At 32.6% G+C, this 17484-nt stretch overlaps 2 protein-coding genes across 4 annotated transcripts; one reads left to right on the forward strand and one right to left on the reverse strand.

The window, feature by feature from the left end:
• Nucleotides 1-1173: 1173 nt before the first annotated feature.
• On the reverse strand, nucleotides 1174-7868 carry LOC137812391 (MICOS complex subunit). 3 transcript variants are annotated; one of them, XR_016518810.1, is made up of 12 exons: nucleotides 7669-7865; nucleotides 7462-7525; nucleotides 5757-6452; nucleotides 5483-5620; nucleotides 5243-5395; nucleotides 5067-5144; nucleotides 4398-4490; nucleotides 3885-4032; nucleotides 2750-2827; nucleotides 2425-2604; nucleotides 1910-2011; nucleotides 1174-1711 (listed from the first exon to the last, which is right to left on the reverse strand). XR_016518810.1 is itself a non-coding variant. In XM_068614345.2 (12 exons), exons 1-12 carry the CDS (start codon nucleotides 7677-7679, stop codon nucleotides 1478-1480), a joined length of 1947 nt encoding a protein of 648 aa, XP_068470446.1. In that variant the 5' UTR covers nucleotides 7680-7868; the 3' UTR covers nucleotides 1174-1477. The 3 variants fall into 3 exon arrangements, 2 of the variants coding, with proteins under 2 accessions (XP_068470446.1, XP_068470447.1); XM_068614345.2 differs by having other exon boundaries at nucleotides 3913-4032; nucleotides 7669-7868; XM_068614346.2 differs by having other exon boundaries at nucleotides 3913-4032; nucleotides 5757-6449.
• A 697-nt stretch (nucleotides 7869-8565) lies between these two features.
• Nucleotides 8566-16910, forward strand: LOC137812392 (RNase L inhibitor protein-like protein). Its single transcript, XM_068614347.2, has 10 exons — nucleotides 8566-8773; nucleotides 8863-8891; nucleotides 8970-9034; nucleotides 9614-9679; nucleotides 11517-11557; nucleotides 13125-13261; nucleotides 13509-13599; nucleotides 13973-14044; nucleotides 15071-15183; nucleotides 16546-16910. The coding sequence occupies exons 1-10, from the start codon at nucleotides 8700-8702 to the stop codon at nucleotides 16665-16667; spliced, it is 810 nt and encodes a 269-aa protein (XP_068470448.1). The 5' UTR covers nucleotides 8566-8699; the 3' UTR covers nucleotides 16668-16910.
• Nucleotides 16911-17484: the final 574 nt, after the last annotated feature.

Consider the following 17484-nt stretch of genomic DNA (forward strand, 5'->3'; position numbering starts at 1 on the left):
AGGATTGTATCTCAGTTTTTTCAATCTTTCTTTGACAATAAAATTTAAAAGAGATAAAAAATCTTATAAAAAGAAAATAAGACTACAAACTCTAAGGGAAAATAAATAACTTGCATCACATTAATTAATGTTTTCTTTTAAATAAAATATCTTTAAAAAAAAATACATGTGTTAATCTTATTTTATGATTAGCATGGTCACTTATTAGATAACTTATCTCTTAAAATATATCAATAAATTATAGGAAACAAATAAATACAAAATGAAAGAAAGTTATTGAACACAAAAACCAAACTCTACACATTTATAATAATAAAAAAATACATGTGTCAATTTTATCAATCACCAAGTTATTTAATAAATAATTCAATAGTGAAAGAATGTCAATAAAAAAACAGAGATCATATTAGAATTTTTTTTTCTATCAAAAGCCACAATAACAATAAAACATTATTGACCACACCATAAACAAACACAAACTTATTAAGAACAAAAAAAGTTACTTAAGATTAAAATGTATTTTAATCACTGTATAAACAACATCATTCACTTGCAGTTTTTGGTTTTCGTATTTGGCAGGAGATTTTTGTGTGTGTATTTTGTACGTAGCAATACATACCGTATTTACAAGTACTTCAGCTAAATACACACTTTTTTTATCTTGTCATCGTTAAAACTCATTAAGACAACAACCATCACAATACCAGAAGCAAAATTAGTTTTCAACTGAATGAGTTTGGAAGATTTTGTAATAAAAAACTATCAACAAATTAATTCAATAATCTTGAAAAGCATCAATTAGTTGTATGGATTAAATCAATTACATACACGTCAAGCCAAGATCAGGGTTAGTTTAGTAGGTTTAAAGTTTTTTCTTATCCTCATTTTTTAGGAACAAAATAGGAAACTTAAAACAATCACACCACAAAAATGTTGGAGAGAATCCAATAACATTCTAACGAAATTTTAAAACCTGTTTTGTGTGAATATTACTAAAACATAACCTCATATTATAACACTTTCATTAATATATATAATAACTAGAAAGGTTAATGAAGAAACGAGAAATAGAAAAAAGAGTATCAGAAGCTAAATTTGTCTCTGAACTGGTAAAACTCATGACAAGAGCAAGAAAATAAGATCAGTGAACACGTGCACAAAGAAAAACTATTCTTTGAATTGAAAGTCTCTGGTATATTATTGAGATATCAAAAGGTTGCAATGCAACGTTTTAGTTATTTTGAGGAAAATAAAAGGCAAAATTATACAGAGCCTTGTATCACTTGAGTCAAAACTCCAAAGCCTTTTGGAGTTGCATAGAAATCACAGAATCAACGAATTTCAGCTGCTTTGAAAGAAAAACGTTAATTGTTATCCTTGTAGGTCACTAATTCCGTTGGCATAATCCGCCAAAGATAATCTCTGCAACCTTAGGTGTTGAATAAACATGGTTTTGTAAATATTCAAAATTTGAGAATCATGCAAGGCTAAGGGAACTGGCATAGGATTGAAGAAGTAGCACAGCTTGCTCAGAAATAGCCCTGTTTCTTGCTTGCCTCGCCCAACCTGCAACAATTTCTGCAGCTTCTGTGCCTCGCACACTTTCTTCTAGACAATCTGCTGCTTCAGCAAGTTTTCCATCAGCCAAATAACTCTCTACTTTATTGATGACAGATTCGATTCCGTCACCCGATTGGTCGTCTTCCCTAACCTGAGCACGCACCAAAGTAGGACATAGGATGGAGGTCAATAGAAGCCAGAATGGGAGGAGTTAGGGCAAGGTGAAGGGGAAGAAATAACCTAAGTTAATATAAATACGTGTATTGTGCCTAAATAGAAACCAATTTCAGTGCCCCAAAAAATTCTATTTTCACATCAAGCACCGCATGTTGGTCAGTTATTCACATACCTTCAACCAGGATGCTACATGTGCCAAAGAATGTGCCAATATACCTCCCCCTCCTGGTGGGAAAAAGCTGAAGTGTCGCACACTATCTTTTAAGGCCTCAAACTGTAGCAGAACATGCACAAATGCAAAACCTTTATGATTGAAATCCAAAAGTAAATGATTCATTCTAGAATTGATGGAGTTAAAGAAAATCAGAAATTGCTTCATTAGATTAATTCTAATTGTTTTGTATAGATTCGTTGCTATGGAAGCTTAACATGATAGGAGCATTACTGGATGTCAAAAACATAACCAATGAGATTGATCAGTGATGGAAATTAAGGAAATCAATTTAAAGGGATCCATGTCCATGCTATAAGCATCCAGAGCATACAACCTTTAGCAGATCTTCACATGAAAGTTTTACAGGGTCAAAGTAACAACATTTTGCAGAAGAAATGTAGCAACTTTATTTTATATAGAACACGCAATCCAAAGCTCTACGTAATTTTAACAACAGTGAAAACACGGCTTACCTTGTGCTTTAACTGCAGTTGTGTGTCTGTGCCATTGCTTCGCGTTTCTTCAGGAAGGGATGCTAGCACCAAATCCAAAACTGAATCTTTATCTATGCCTACAAGATTGGACTGCAAAGATGCTATTTCTGTCTCAATTGGCAATCCTTTAGATAGGGCATCTTCCAATGCAAGTGCTCTCTGCAGGATCCAAGCACAAAAGAAGAAACTAAGCAGGACTGGAAAAATCAATGAAATAATATAGACCCATATTTTGTCACTAAAGCTCTACGGACGAAAGATGGATAAAAACAGCACAAAGAAACAGATAAATAGAAAACATTACCAAAGCAAAATTTTGTGTAGCATGACTCTGACGGGCTTCTTCTGATCGAGCATAAAATGCCATGCATAGGGCATTTATCTACAGAAATAGAAGGATTTTTTTTTAATCAAGTCAAATCTTAACTTCCACTGAAATAAAGTCAACAAGTTTGTCAATTAATAAATATTTCAAGTCAAACCTTGCTAACTAAACCATAGAGTCAATTAATAATAGTTTACCCAGTCTTTTGTCCTTTTCAACATGAATGTTACTTGATCAATTCTTAGAAGGTTAAGGTTGCATAACCAAACGATTTTCCCCATAATTTCAAGGAAGCCATGCTGTACTTGTCTAACAACACATACAGATGAAAAAGAAAATAATAGTTTCAACTGAGAAAACAAATATCCAGCACAATACATCTAAACTTACTATAGCTCTATGGCTCATCCTTAGATAGAGCAACACAGGTCCATGGACAAAAACATATTTGAACGCAAGAAATTCATTTATATACATTTCACATTTCTGTTCAAGGTCATATGCAGCTGTACTGAAAGCTAGTTGCAAATAATTTTAAAACATTTTCTTTGTAATTACAGAAAGGTCTAACAAATCATGTTATTCGGGTTCTCAGCATGTAAACATTTAAGTTAAGACAGCTCCCCTAGTATCAAAAGTACATACACCATTCCTTTGCTGCCCGCACTTACATTTGGATATGAACACTGTACTAAAAATTCCTCTATAATGAGACTACTATGTAATGAACAAGCAGCGTTCATATGCAAAGAATGAGAAAGTAGAAGGCATAATGTACCAAAAAATCTACACTGGCAAACAAACTTTGTCTCTGTTCAGAAACTTGCTGATGACTAAGAAAACAGTCTGCTACAAACAGAGTTCTAATTGACTATAATCTGATAACAATTGCAGGAGACAGCTAAAAACATAATTAGATTAGACATTGTTTTTGCACGCCATGAGTTAATTTCCAAGACCTTTGTTAAAAAGTCTTAGTATAAGTAGCTACAGAAATTTTTTATACTCATAGAAAACTCTGGCTATTTTATTCTTCTAGATGACACCTATCAAAAGTATACCCTTTTTCATAAATTAATTGAAATCAAGATATGAAGATTTTGAAGTGATCTACCCATGCGTGATTTTAGCAGAAATCTCACATTAACATTTGCTTCAGTCATTTTTTCAATTTGGGCTGCCTTCTCATTTGCTATGGCTGCATTTAACTCTGCCTTTGCTAATTCCTGAGCTTGTTTCAACTTCAATTCAGCTTCAACTTCCTGCAATCACCAAAGATATATTGTTTTAACAAATACTCCTTCCTTCCCATGATACTATCATCTAAGGAAAAAAAAGTCCCAACATCCGTGTCATTCTAGTTTTTTAATGTAATATTTCCACTTATACCCCTAGTAAGTGTCATTTTAGCTTTTCAATGTAATACTGATAATAAGGTTAGCTTAATAAAATTACTACTCTCTTCCATCTATTTATTAGTTTTTTTATTAATCTGTCAAAAAAACTAGGGTGACACTTATTATGGATAGAGGGAGTATTATATAATAACGGATAAGAGTAACAGCAGCCATGCAGAGGAAATGAGAAAACAGTATTTGTAAAACCAACAAAAAAACTAAATATGCACCTTTTGTTCAAGTTCTGTCTTCAATTTCTCTTCCATCTTTTCTTGAAGCGACTTGACAGCAAGGGCTGCTTTTGCTCTCTCTCTCTTTAGCTCCTGAAAAGTATTAAAAGGAGAAAGGAGGAGGAAAGACAGAGTTAATAACTTAATAGAATTGGATTCTGTTAATGTGGAGAGGAATTGTCAGGGAAAGGCAAACAACACATATACGTTCAACTTGATCAGACTTAAAAACTGGATTCTGATTACAAAACAAGCTTCACAATTACAAAACAAATCTGACAAGCTGAGTTCAAATTGGTTTCTGATTATTTTTGCATGATCACTATTGAGTCAAACTCAGAATATAGTAGAATAACTTCAATTTTAATTTGAACTATTTTGCTGAATCAAGGGTAAGTAATTATGATTGAGTTAAATGTATATAAACTGAACAACAAACCCATCAGCCAGACATCCCCACTTATACAAAAATTATTCTCTATTTTAATACAAGAGTCAACCTCTCTGAAAGTCTTTCTTACTCATGTTATTCCAACCCAATTATTCAAGACAAAAGTCAACCTCCTCAAGGTCTTTTATTCCAAACCAATTATTTGACCCAAAAGGCAACAATAAAAAATATGTTAAATTGAATACAAATTAAAGAGAGAATACCAAAAAGCTTGTTACCTTGTCCAACATTGCAGCCTCCTCAGCGAGCATGAATTCCATGGCAGCTGCATCTTTTAACTTCTTTTCATATTTTTCCTAATTAAACAAAGATTAAACCATAATTCTACAATATTAAACACACTTGCATGGATTTAGAGAACGAGTTACAATGGATAGTATGTTATAGGCCAAACCTTCAACACTTTCTTCTCTTCGTTAAAAACATGTGCATCTAAGTCCGCCTGTCTTTTCTCAGCAGCATGAATGGCTTGCAAGAAATCGAAAACCAGTTTCCCATCCTCAGACACATAACCACCTTTCAACTCATCCATTGCACCACTAAGTGCCTAGTGTTTCAACATGTTAGATTTCATGTATGTTTAAGATAATAAATAAATGGACCACAAAAATAAAATATAAGATTCTAAAGTAACCTCTTGTTCTTCAGGGAAATGGCTATTCTCAGTAAAGCCATGGGAAATATAAGTTGCAGGGTTTCTTTCTGATTTATTCTTCAAGTGATACTCCTCAAGGAGGGTGGGTTGTTGCTCTACATATTTGCCTAATACACTCTGTAATGGATAAAAAGAAATAAATGTTAAAATCTACTTTAGAAAAAAAATTAACAGGAAAATCCTCAGTGGATGATGAGGAACCCTGATATTAACTATTAACCTCTATATCAAGCTTATACAAACTCATAAGTACCTCTCTTTTCTCCTCTGATTCTTGTATTTCTAATTGCACTGATGGAATATTTTTCGTCCCATTTTCATCCGATACTGAACTGTGTGTGGACGTGAGTGTATTTTGAAGTCCGTTTTCCGGTCTTGGGATATTGTCCGCCTCAATGCTTTTTATTCCAATAGTCCTGTCAGTTTGCACAACAGATTCTTTACTTGGATCATCAGATGTTAGACTGCTTTGAGAATATTCAGGCAATTGGTTTTCTTTTGCAGCAGCAATACCATCTTCAGCAATATTAAATTTGTCTTGCCCAGGATTCAGCTTATCCACTTGATCTTCTATTACAATTTCTGACTCTGAAAAATGTGCATCAATCTTCTCCTCTGCAAGCTGTACAGTGGGATTTTCGTTGTTTAATTTCTCATTAGGTGAAATTAACTGGTCCGTTGAATGCTGTACAGTCTTCAATTCTTCAATGGTTGCATTAACATGAGCTTCCTGTGGAACACTATGATGCTCTTTCTTAAGATATTGATCCAAATAACCAGTTTGATACGCTGCCAGAAAAGCAGCACCTAAAGCTACACTTCCAATGAAAAACTTTGATAGAGAGCCATTAGACTCAGGTGGCTTGCCCGGAGACCCAGAAGCTGAGGCACCCCCTGGTTTTGATGTAGTTGAGAAATTCCTTTGTGAAGATAGATGTAAAGGTATCTGCTGAATTATGTAATAAAGAAAATAAGGTAATCGTTAACCTCTAGGAAAGAGAGAAACATCCAACCACCATGTGTTTCTGAGACAGCAAGGGTGTTTTATTTATATTGAGAAAAAATAATCAGTACATAAATATGGGAAATTTGATATCCTCTAGTAACAAAGATATGATACTGGAATATATATATATATATATATATATATAATCTAGATATTCTTGGTTATATATGATCAAATTCTTATTTCTATAATTATAACAGTAATAAATTAGAAAAGGCTAACATATGAACCTGATTGAAATTTATAGGAACCCAATTTTATGAACACTCTTGTCAATGCTTTGTCACTCATAAAAAGTCTACAACATTGTGAGTGACAAAAACATTGGTCTTTATATAGCTTGAAAAAAGTCTTATTCAGCGGCAAATAGCTGGAAACATAGGTTTAGTTTTCTCCAACCAAGGAGAGTCATCCATGCAGCAGCAAAAACTAGGATTAACCTTAAGACTTGTAAACTTATTTATTTAATACTACGTTTTCCATCATAAATACATTTTTGTCATTTTGATTAGTTTTGGGGCTTCAGTTTCTGAATTTGTTTCTGTTACTTGAGGCCTCTATGATCTCTGCTTACTAATCGTATGCTATTCAGTTTGGGTTTCAACTTAAGGACTACATAATTTCCAAGTCATGCCTAGCTCTTAAAGTTTATTTTGCCCTTCAGCTTTGTGTTTGATCATGTGACATAACCACAAGTGAGGTGGCAAGATTAATCTTCTTCTTACTTTTAACCTTACTATCCTTTTCTAATTTCCCAATATGCACATAAAGATCTGAATCCAAAGGTAAATAGCACCCAATATAGGCCTTTCAGTTTACCAGAGCCATTTGGAATGAAGGGCAATGACCAAAATGGTTGAAAAGTAAGAAGCAAAAAAATATGCTTTTGAAAATAGGGTAGCCAGCAAGAACATATTCCATCAATTGCATTATGAATAAAATGTAAAAGAACCTGATATACAAAACGTTTGGGGTTCGTTCTTAGAGCTGGGCAAGAAGATATTTGCAAAATGGACCTAAGAATTGAAGTCGCAAAAAAAGAAAAGAGCGGTTAGAGAAATCAAATTATTGGGATGAAAAAGAATCGACTTCGCAGGTACCTAGAGATGGAAAAGAAAGAGAAAAGAGGAAAAAACTAGCGTTGCCGTAGGGTACCTACCTGCGCAACATGGCAGTGGGAACAGGTAAGATTGAGAGTGAAGAAGTTGAATGGATCCAGTGAGTGATAGCGTGGAGTGAATGTTTCCACGACAGTGTGCAACTCAACCTTAATTTGGCCACCCAGATGAAAACAACAAATTTTCAGGGATGTTCTGTTCTGTTCTGTGATTTTGATGATTATCTGCGTTTAGAAACGATGATACCACATATGACCCGTTTCTTTTAAGCCCGACCCAAAAATTTGACCCGAAACCGAATTAACTCAATTTATTAATAATTATTACTGTGTTTATCTTTCTGCATTTTTTTTTACCTTAAAGGATATAATTGAAAATGAGGGCATAAAGTCAGAAAAAAAATGTCATGAGGACTGGTATTTAATAGTATTAAAACATATAACTCTCTAAGTGTAAATTGTACCAACTTAAGGTAAAAAAGTATATATATTAGAATCACTTTAAAATCATTTATGATGTTCACTGTAGTTTGGGTTTGTTTGTGATTATTTTTAAAAATAAATAAATAGATTACTATTTCTGTATGTGTTTATCTAATTTGTTTGCTTTAAAAATAATATTTTTCTACTTATTTTAATAAGAGATTTATTTATCTTTATCTATTTTACAATTACAATAACTATTATCCCATAATTTTAGAAAACAAAACCATAGTTTACACACATATTTTTAATAGATAGCAGTGCTTTTGCATTACACACATATTTTAAAATATTAAACTATTTCCAAATGAATTATTTATTTACAGAAATAATAAAAAGTTTCAACCATAAATAAAATATCAATATTTATTATTACACGCGCATCCTTGTAAATAACGAATTTAACAAAATTTGCCCTAATTCATTAATATTGGTAATTTTCACCTAAAGTGAATAATTTGACTGAGAGCAGCATAACAAGGATCAAGAACATATATATTAACCTAAACGCCATAACAAGAGCAGCGATCAGTGTCACGAGCAAGATACGTTGTGTGTGGCAATTTTCTGGTTGGCGTTCTTCAGCACAAATGGGGAATAACAGACAAAGGAGATTCAGAACTCATCGCGGTCAATCAAGTCGACACAACCAACAACTCTTACTGTAACTTCTTTCCAATTGCTTGTGATTTTTTTTTTTTTTATTCTTATTTACGCGTCTTTTGCTTACTCATTCATCTTGCTCTGCTTTAGAGAGGACGATTCTCAAAGCTCTCTTCCGGGTACTTCTTGATTTCATCTTTTTTTTTTCAAACATAACATGGGTTGTGTTCGCCGCTTGATATTTTCTGTAACCGTAGAAAATGGTGAGATTGAAGAAGAGGAGGAGGAGCTCACGGAACCCAAAATAAAGCTTGCAATGTGGGTATGCATTTAACCGTTTTACTAATTTTAATTTAACTGAGATTATTATCTTTTCATGATTTGCTTACTTTTCTGGGTAAGAAACAGGACAATGGCTACTGCATGGTTTTTATTGTGCTACATATTTGATTTTTATTTTTTGTAAATAAAAAAATACATTGATGTTTGTTTGAAGGATGGCATTGGCTTAGTACACATTCCATGGTGATACTGTCACACTGATGAATTTATGCTTACATTGGTCTTTGTTGAGTCGTTTCGTTCTACTTGGGAATGCAAATACTCCTGAACTATTCATAATGTCATATTACAATGATATCAGTTTAAAAAAAAAAACTTTCATTTCTATCATATTTTATGGTCACTTATAAGTTGACAATTTGAAATAAATTTATAACTTTTTATGGATTTCTGCCCTGCCTCCTAGTTCTAAACGCTGGAAATTATTTTGAAAATGTTCCTTCAATTTGTTTGCTATACTACTATATATGTCATCACTGCATTCTAATCTTATATTCATATGCCGTGTAATGTATCTCTTTATTTTGAATGTAATTTGTTTCTTGTGATGTTGACTCAGGATTTTGGGCAATGCGATGCCAAAAAGTGCACTGGTCGGAAGCTTTCAAGATTGGGCTTGCTAAAGGCAAGTATCTGTTATCTATTTTTGTTCACTCTCTGATTAGCATTTATCATTATCACATAATTAGGTGTACTCTGTTCATACATATTTGCATTTATAAGCATAAGCATGATTATGTAAATATATAAGTGTCTACCTACATCTTGTATCAGATTTAATTGGATGTTAGGTGTCATTTTCATTATTAGATTGGTTATTTCTTTCGTATAAAATAAGTAACACTTTATAAAGGTCAATTCTCACATCAAAATGCAAAGTGTTGTTGATTTTGAATGCTAGGGTAACAACTAAGTCATTGGTTGTAGTGACGTTACATAAATTTGCGTGTGTGTGCAAGATGGAGTGATTTACTTTGTTGTAAAATCACCCTTGCACCATTATAACTTCTCATTTGAACCGAATGTGTCCCTAAACCTGCCATTAAATTGAAAGTTCCTATCATGTAAATCGTATTTATAAAATTTTAGATAAATCTAACATTATTTGATGACTCATTGATGTTTATCAAATGAACATAGTCATAATATATACTTTTAAAATATGGGAAAAAATAATAATTGAGAACCATTTGATTATATTCTTATTCTCTCTCAACTGTAACTAGATTTGGTATTGACGCCCAAGTTAATCAATAATTATGATTCAGTAGTTGGATCATTAAAAAAGTAAAATGCTAAGTCCTACACCAGTGAAAATCTTACAGCATTAGTATGATGTGTTAGCTAGCAACACCATTGTTATACTATGCTTCAGTGTTATTACATGCTTTATTTCTTTTACCATTTAGTTTTTTCATATCATGTTTTCTCATTTAGTTGGTTATTAGACTCTGCTGATGTGGCAGTGTAGTGGGGAATTTTTTTGGAGGCTTTTCTCTCTCCCTGGCTTGTGTAACAAACTAATTCTATTGGTGTGGCTTAGAGTCTCAGCAGAATACATTTTTCATTTTCAAACAATCTACTTTCTCCAACAAATATCTCATTCACTTTCCCAATTACATCGGAAGTTATTCAGCTGTTGATTTCCCTGCTCTTGGTTAATTGCATTCATGGAATTCTCTCCCTAAATCCAAATTTTCATCACAAAAAACAGATATATATATATATATATACACTCACACGTGTTATGATAGGGTTAAAGTCTGGGCAAATTTACACCTTTAATGACTGTTCTTGGCTTCTTGATAAAATATGTAACACTCAGTTCTCCTTGTCCAAAGTTCTAAGAAGAGAGAACTCATACTACAAATTTTCTAGATGTTATAATGGTTGAAAATCTGCCTTGCTCCTTCCCGTTTAATTATTTATACATATATCATATAATACTAAGTTGCATGAGGAAACTACCATGTCCCTATATGAATGTTGCTAATTACCCCAATATTTATTCTGCCCTTGAAATTGTAACTGCTGTCCGCTACAGTAGTGCACACCCATGCAGCTTGTTCTGTCCATGATCCAATCATATAAATATAGTGTAAATGGGCCAGCTAATTGACATTGAGAATTAACAGTAAATTTTATCAATTTAACCATTGGATTTAAGTATATTAAAATTCTGTCAAATTTCATACAATTCAAAATCTATTTGATATTTTGTTGTTATTTTAATGCATAATATATTATTAAAATATAAGTAAATCTTTACTATTTGATTGAATATTTATGGATGTCTAAATGATCTTAAATTTAGTATTCATTATCATTAAGGGTGTGTGTTTGCAGAAGTAATTCACAAATAGTTCCTTGGTATTGTTGATTCAATATTTTATGAAGGTCAATTGCATGATCTAAAGATGCTCAATATGACAGCAGTACTGATTTGAGTTGATTCTATACAGGAGTTACGAGTGAGTAATGGTTTTGGAGGCGTTGTTTTAAGGTATCTTGTTGGAAATTATCTTTTTCTCACTATATCTACGATCAAATGATACTTTTGCCTGAATGTGGCTTATCTTTATGCAATATATCAGCAAGTTTTTTTTATTTTTATCAACTAGTAGTTTGGGCATTGACTAGAGGTGTAGCAAATGTTATTGGCTTCTACCTTTATTACTTATGTTGTTGTTAACCTGTCTCCTTTTGGCAATATAATTTATTTTGTTAAAATTTCAGTTGTCTAACTACTTTGGTTGAGTGTTTAGTTATTGTTCTTTTTTCAAACAATGGATGGTTGCTTTCAATCATTGAAAACTGTTGGAGATCTCACATAAACTAGAGATATGGTCAGATTATAATATATAAGTAAGGTGTAAACTTCACCTTACTAAGTTGATTCTATGAAGTTGAGTTAGACTTAAAGTCTATTATAAGATGGTATCATAGGTTATCAAGCACCTATCTATCCTAACGAAGTTTGATGGCTTTATTGTGTCACCCGTTATTGAGCCTCCTTCTATTCCTTGCTCAATGTCTCAACGTGAGTGAGTGTGTTAGAGATCCTACATCGTCTAGTAATATGGTCAAATTGTAATATTTAAGTGAGGTGCAAATCTCATCTTATTAAGTCAGTTTTAGAAAGTTGATTTAGGATTAAAATTCACTTCATAAGTGGTTTTGGAGCCTATTTTAGCAAGATTTGTTGAGTTTATCATGTCACCCGCTATAGGATCATTCTTAGACCACTTACAAATATCTAATCTCATGTTCAAGATGTCTAGTCCTTGGCTTGAGGTGATGGAAATCCCACATCTACTAGTGATATGGTTAAATTATAATATATAAGTGGGGTGCAAACCTCACCTTACTAATCTGATTTTCTGTAGTTGAGTTAGGTTTTTAAGATGGTACTAGAGCTTAGCTTATCCAAGAGAGATTTGTTGTGTTTATCATGTCATCCTCTATTGGATCACCTACAAATAATTAGTCCCCCGCTTGAAATGTCCATTTTTTGGTGTGAGAGGGTGTGTTAAAGATCCCAAGACAAGCAGTGGTTGGTCAAATTACAATATATTAGTGATATGCAAACTTCACCTTATTAAACCATTTTTGTGAGATTGAGTTAGATTTAAAGTCTAGTTTTATAAGAAAAACATTAACTTATTTTGGCTATTCGTAGAGGAGGTTTATTAGTGTTGTTCCACAATAAGAACAACATCAATGAAATTGACAAAGCTATTTTTTAGTTTGAAAGGCACATATTGATGTTTTTTAGGTGTTTAACCACAGTATAAGACTAAATGACAACAGAGGCAAACGTTTTCTTCTAAAGAGAAGCAAGCAAATAGAAAGCAAAAGAGGAAGAAATAACTTCACTTTTTTCTGTATAATATTATTTTTTAAGCATTTTTAAAGGAAGCAATTCTTGAAAAAGCACAAATTTCTCAACAAGGTCAACTAAACCAATGCATTTTCTTTTGACTGCTTAGTAGCAATATATATTACTAGTTGTTAGTTCCTGTGTTCTCTGAACTGTGATTACCGATTTTCTGTGATTCTGTTTTTGACAGTCCTGCTGGAAGTCAATGTGTCTCAAGAGAAGATTACTCTATAATCCAGAAGAAAGGGTTGGCTGTTGTCGATTGTTCATGGGCCCGCTTAGATGATGTGCCTTTTGTGAGGCTACGTTGTGCTGCTCCTCGTCTCTGTATGGACTTAACCACCGAAAACAATATATTCAAAATTTGTTTTCTATACTTCATGTTACATGGTTATTTGTGTTTAGACCTTTTGGATGAAAATATCCATGCTGGACTCAAGTAATATTGTAGTTATCTGTGATGCTTAAAAATTCCTTCCAGTGGCATTGCATTTAATCTTTTCTGTCCTGTTTAAGGTTGCTTCTATTGACATGGAATGTACTAATACTTTCTCATATTTTCATTTAATTGCAGTGCCATGGCTTGTAGCAGCAAATCCAATAAATTATGGTCGTCCATGTCAACTGTCTTGTGTGGAGGCCTTATCTGCTGCTTTGACAATATGGTACCACAATGGCTTTATCTCTGGCCTCTGACTAGATGATATATTTTTTCTTTTGCTGATGTGCTCTATAATTTTTTCACTCCACTCCCCCCACCCAACCGAAAAAATGTAACTGAAACTTAGGAAGGGCTAATTTGCCACCATACTAGACTATCATTGCGAGAAATGTGTGATCATTCTATCTCCAAATGTTCATAAATTGTAAAATTATGAACATTCAGATAAAAATTTAGGTCTGAGCTTTGCAGTTTGCAACATGTATATTACTGTTAACTTGCATCATAGTTTATTTTAATTTGAATTAATATTTATTATTGAAGATTATCCATTTCTCAATGCTATATGGTTGAAGTTTTTTACTGTGATATTGCAGTGGGGAAGAAAAAACAGCAAATTTATTGCTCGGAAAGTTCAAATGGGGTCATGCTTTTATGTCTCTGAATGGGTATGAATATGATCTAATTCGTAGATATAACTTTGTTATTCAGATTTTCCTCACTTTTGAGACATTTGGGGGCTCAAGTTGAAACATTGGCACGGTATTTATTTATCCTATCTTTTATATGAACAAAGTAACAGGGCACTCTGAGCCCCTCTTGGTTTCTTCAATTCAAACCTTGGAATTTATGATTATAAAAAGATACTTAATTTACAATATCTTTCTGTCCTTTCTGAAGTTTATTATATCCTTTTAGTTGAGTGTATCACTTAAGTAAGCATGACTTGCGAATGAATACTGTTGTAAAACCTGTCTTTGTATGTAACCACGGACAGACCTTTTTGTAAAATTTAATTTGGGATATCCGTGTTGTCAATTCTTTCAACAATGTAAAATGCTAGAATTGATTGGGCATGTGTAAAATAACTAGATAGTTATTGGGAGTTTGGAGAGGAGGGAAATTTAGTTACCAACTCTTACAGCAGTTAGTTAGAGGGGTTAATTAGGCATAAATAGGAGGAAATGAAGAAAGGCATAAATAGGGAAATTTAGTTAACAACTCTTTCTGTTTTGCATCAATTGTGAACTTTGTGTGGAAGGGGAACTCTTTGTGAAAGGATTAACTCTTGGAGGGGATAACAATGTTCTCTGTTCTGTTCTTTTGCAATCAAGAAATATTATGTCTTTTCTCTATTTTCTAATCCAGATTCCTAACAATACATGTGATTATTAGGCTGCAATCTAGCATACCATTAGCTCCTAAATTGCCTCTAATTAGTCCCTTATTTTTTCTTGTGATTGATTGTATTCAGGCTATAATTAGAAGATCAGGTGTATACTAACACACAATTCAATTCATCTATTATTATATAATGCTACCTTGAATTCAAGGATTTATAAGGAAATACAAATTCATTCTTATTGTTTTATTTCCAGATACATGACTAACACATGATTCAATCGACTAATTTTTCAATTGCACGCAATTTCATAAACTCTTCTGTATTGACAATGTTATACTAATTAATGCAGGGAATTACTCAGGATCTACTCCAAATGCCAAAATAGTGCTGAAATTGTTTGTGCTCAAAATGCTTGGCTGTCACAAGCAAGACAGGTTCCAAGGGCTCCTACTGATGGTGAAGGTATGTATTGGTTGTAAATGTAATATCTTTTTTTTAAAACGGTGGTCATAACTAAGTAATCTTCGAGAGAGGGTAAACCTTGATGCACAATCTTGCTGTTCGATGACCTTGTTGAGGTCATGGATTCAAGTGGAAACATTTTCTCCACTGAATGGAGGTAACGCTGTATACGTGTAACTCTCTTCATACCATATGATAGCAGGAGCCTTTTGCAATTGGGTGTCCCTCATTGGATGCGCTGCCCTTTTTGGAAACACCTTCCCTGGTTTTTTGAGGCTAACCTTGGATTGCATCACAAAGCCTTTGGGCTACCCTTTCTTACCCTTCCTTTAGGGCAGTTTTATTTAGCCTTCTACCCTATCTGTTGAACGTACCTAATCTGTTGAACGTACTCTCTGTATCTGAATCATGGTTATAGAATCGATATTCGAATCGTGAATCGTTTTTCGATTATTTTGAATCGTGAATTGAATCTTATTATGAATCGTGAATCTTATTATGAATCGTAAGATACATAATAGATAAAATATGATATATTTTTAAATCAAAAATCAAAATATGAAGTTAAAATGTTCATGATTTTTCTATTCTCCCACTGCATTCTTCCCCACTGCGTTCTTGACTTTTATAGGCAAATTCATGGTCTGTGACTGTCCGTTTTGTTCTTTTTATTAAGTTTTTTTAGATTTTTGGAAAAAATTAAATCTTTCATCTCCTTTTTCGGATTTTCACTATCTTTCTTCTTTTTTTTCGGATTTTCACTATCTTTCTTCTTCTTTTTTCGGATTTTTACTATCTTTTGTTTCCTTTTTCGAATTTTCCAGAATGATTTTCCAGAATATGATTGATTCAAAAATATCGGAACCAAATCGGAAATAGAATCGAGAATCCACGATTCACGCGATTCATGGTCCGATTCATGCCCAAAAACGATTCAAGACCCGATTTGAATCGATAAGGTCCTGTTTTGAATCGAATTGCGCGATTCGTAGGCCGTATCTTACGAATCGTAAGATTCTTACTACCAGATGCAACGAATATCACACACACATATATATATATATGCTGTCTTAATTTTTTCTCCTCCTTTATCTAATCTGTCTGAATTTGCATTATATCAACATTTTAAAAGGCAGATTGAGCAGAAAGCTATTCATAGTTTGTGAATGTGTTTTTTATGCTGGTTCTTGAAAAGTGGTACATGAACCCTTGAATGTGCTGATGTGTTCAAGTAAACATTTTAGGAGCTGTTATTTTACTGTGTCACAATAGAAAAATATTGTTATGTGTAAGATACCTTTAAAGTATTATTTAGGAATTTTATCGTAATTAGTTTTGTATGTTGTGCTGTTGTGTGCACAGTTGTGACAGCAGAAGGTGAGGACAAAAATCAGAACTCATCAGATTCTGAAGATGGGCTCCCACCTCTGGAAAAGAACATGAATCATTTGAGCATAGACAATAGCGAAGAAGAGAGCGAGTAGATGCATGCATTTTACACCTCCAATGCTATATCATTTTCAGAACCATGCTGCAATATTGGAAGTAATTTGAAGATGTGTGCAATGCAGAATTGAGTAGTTGCAAAACTCTTGTGGTTACAAAAAAAATGTGTATTATTTGCAAAATTCTTAATGATTTTGTTTATAGATTTCGGATAGAACATTAGAGTATAATATTGTTAATTTAATAGTCTTAATCAATTATAATTTATTTTACCATCTAAATGAAGTATTCATTTCTGAAAAGGAGACAGAGTACACAATATGTCTTGTTTAATATCTTGTAATACTACAATGTAGAATACCCATTATAAAACACCTACAACAGAAAATTGTAATGGTTAAAAATATCAACCTTTTCAATCTCATCCTCTTCTATAAAAAAATTCCTTACAATCACAAATTTTTCCATAATTAAACTTTTGTATGTATTTCCTATGTGTAGGGATGACATGACTCACAACATCTGATGAATTATTTTAAATCTATCTGGTTCAAAACTTTTATGCAAAGGTTAATGTTCATAAATTTAAAACTTGAGTCTTGTAAAAATATTTTTATTACTGCATGTTGATTAAAGTGAATTAAAGATTCTGAATTATAAAAATAAAAAATTGCTTTTTAAGTTTTAAAAGATTAAAGTGTGAATAAAATAATATTAAAGTATAGGTTTCATAAAATTCTTGTATAGAAACAAATAAGGTTTTAAATATATGAAATAAATAAAAAATTTATAGTATAACTTTCGCATTAGAGATTATTTAATTTAATTTGTTAGTCTAATTTGTCAAACTCATCA

This window comes from Phaseolus vulgaris, chromosome 2 (genome assembly GCF_051622355.1).
Source record: "Phaseolus vulgaris cultivar YP4 chromosome 2, ASM5162235v1, whole genome shotgun sequence".
Lineage (NCBI taxonomy): Eukaryota > Viridiplantae > Streptophyta > Magnoliopsida > Fabales > Fabaceae > Phaseolus > Phaseolus vulgaris.

Bases quoted from the DNA above. Each gene is read 5' to 3' on its own strand.
- LOC137812392 (XM_068614347.2), top strand. From the start codon at position 8,700: ATGGGGAATAACAGACAAAGGAGATTCAGAACTCATCGCGGTCAATCA. The intron at 11,558-13,124 runs GTATCTTGTTGG...TGTTTTTGACAG, and splicing joins TTTGGAGGCGTTGTTTTAAG to TCCTGCTGGAAGTCAATGTG. The intron at 13,262-13,508 runs GTATGGACTTAA...ATTTAATTGCAG, and splicing joins TTGTGCTGCTCCTCGTCTCT to TGCCATGGCTTGTAGCAGCA.
- LOC137812391 (XM_068614345.2), bottom strand. The intron at 5,145-5,242 runs GTTTGGCCTATA...TTGTTTAATTAG, and splicing joins AAGAGAAGAAAGTGTTGAAG to GAAAAATATGAAAAGAAGTT. The intron at 1,712-1,909 runs GTATGTGAATAA...GTGCGTGCTCAG, and splicing joins ATGTAGCATCCTGGTTGAAG to GTTAGGGAAGACGACCAATC.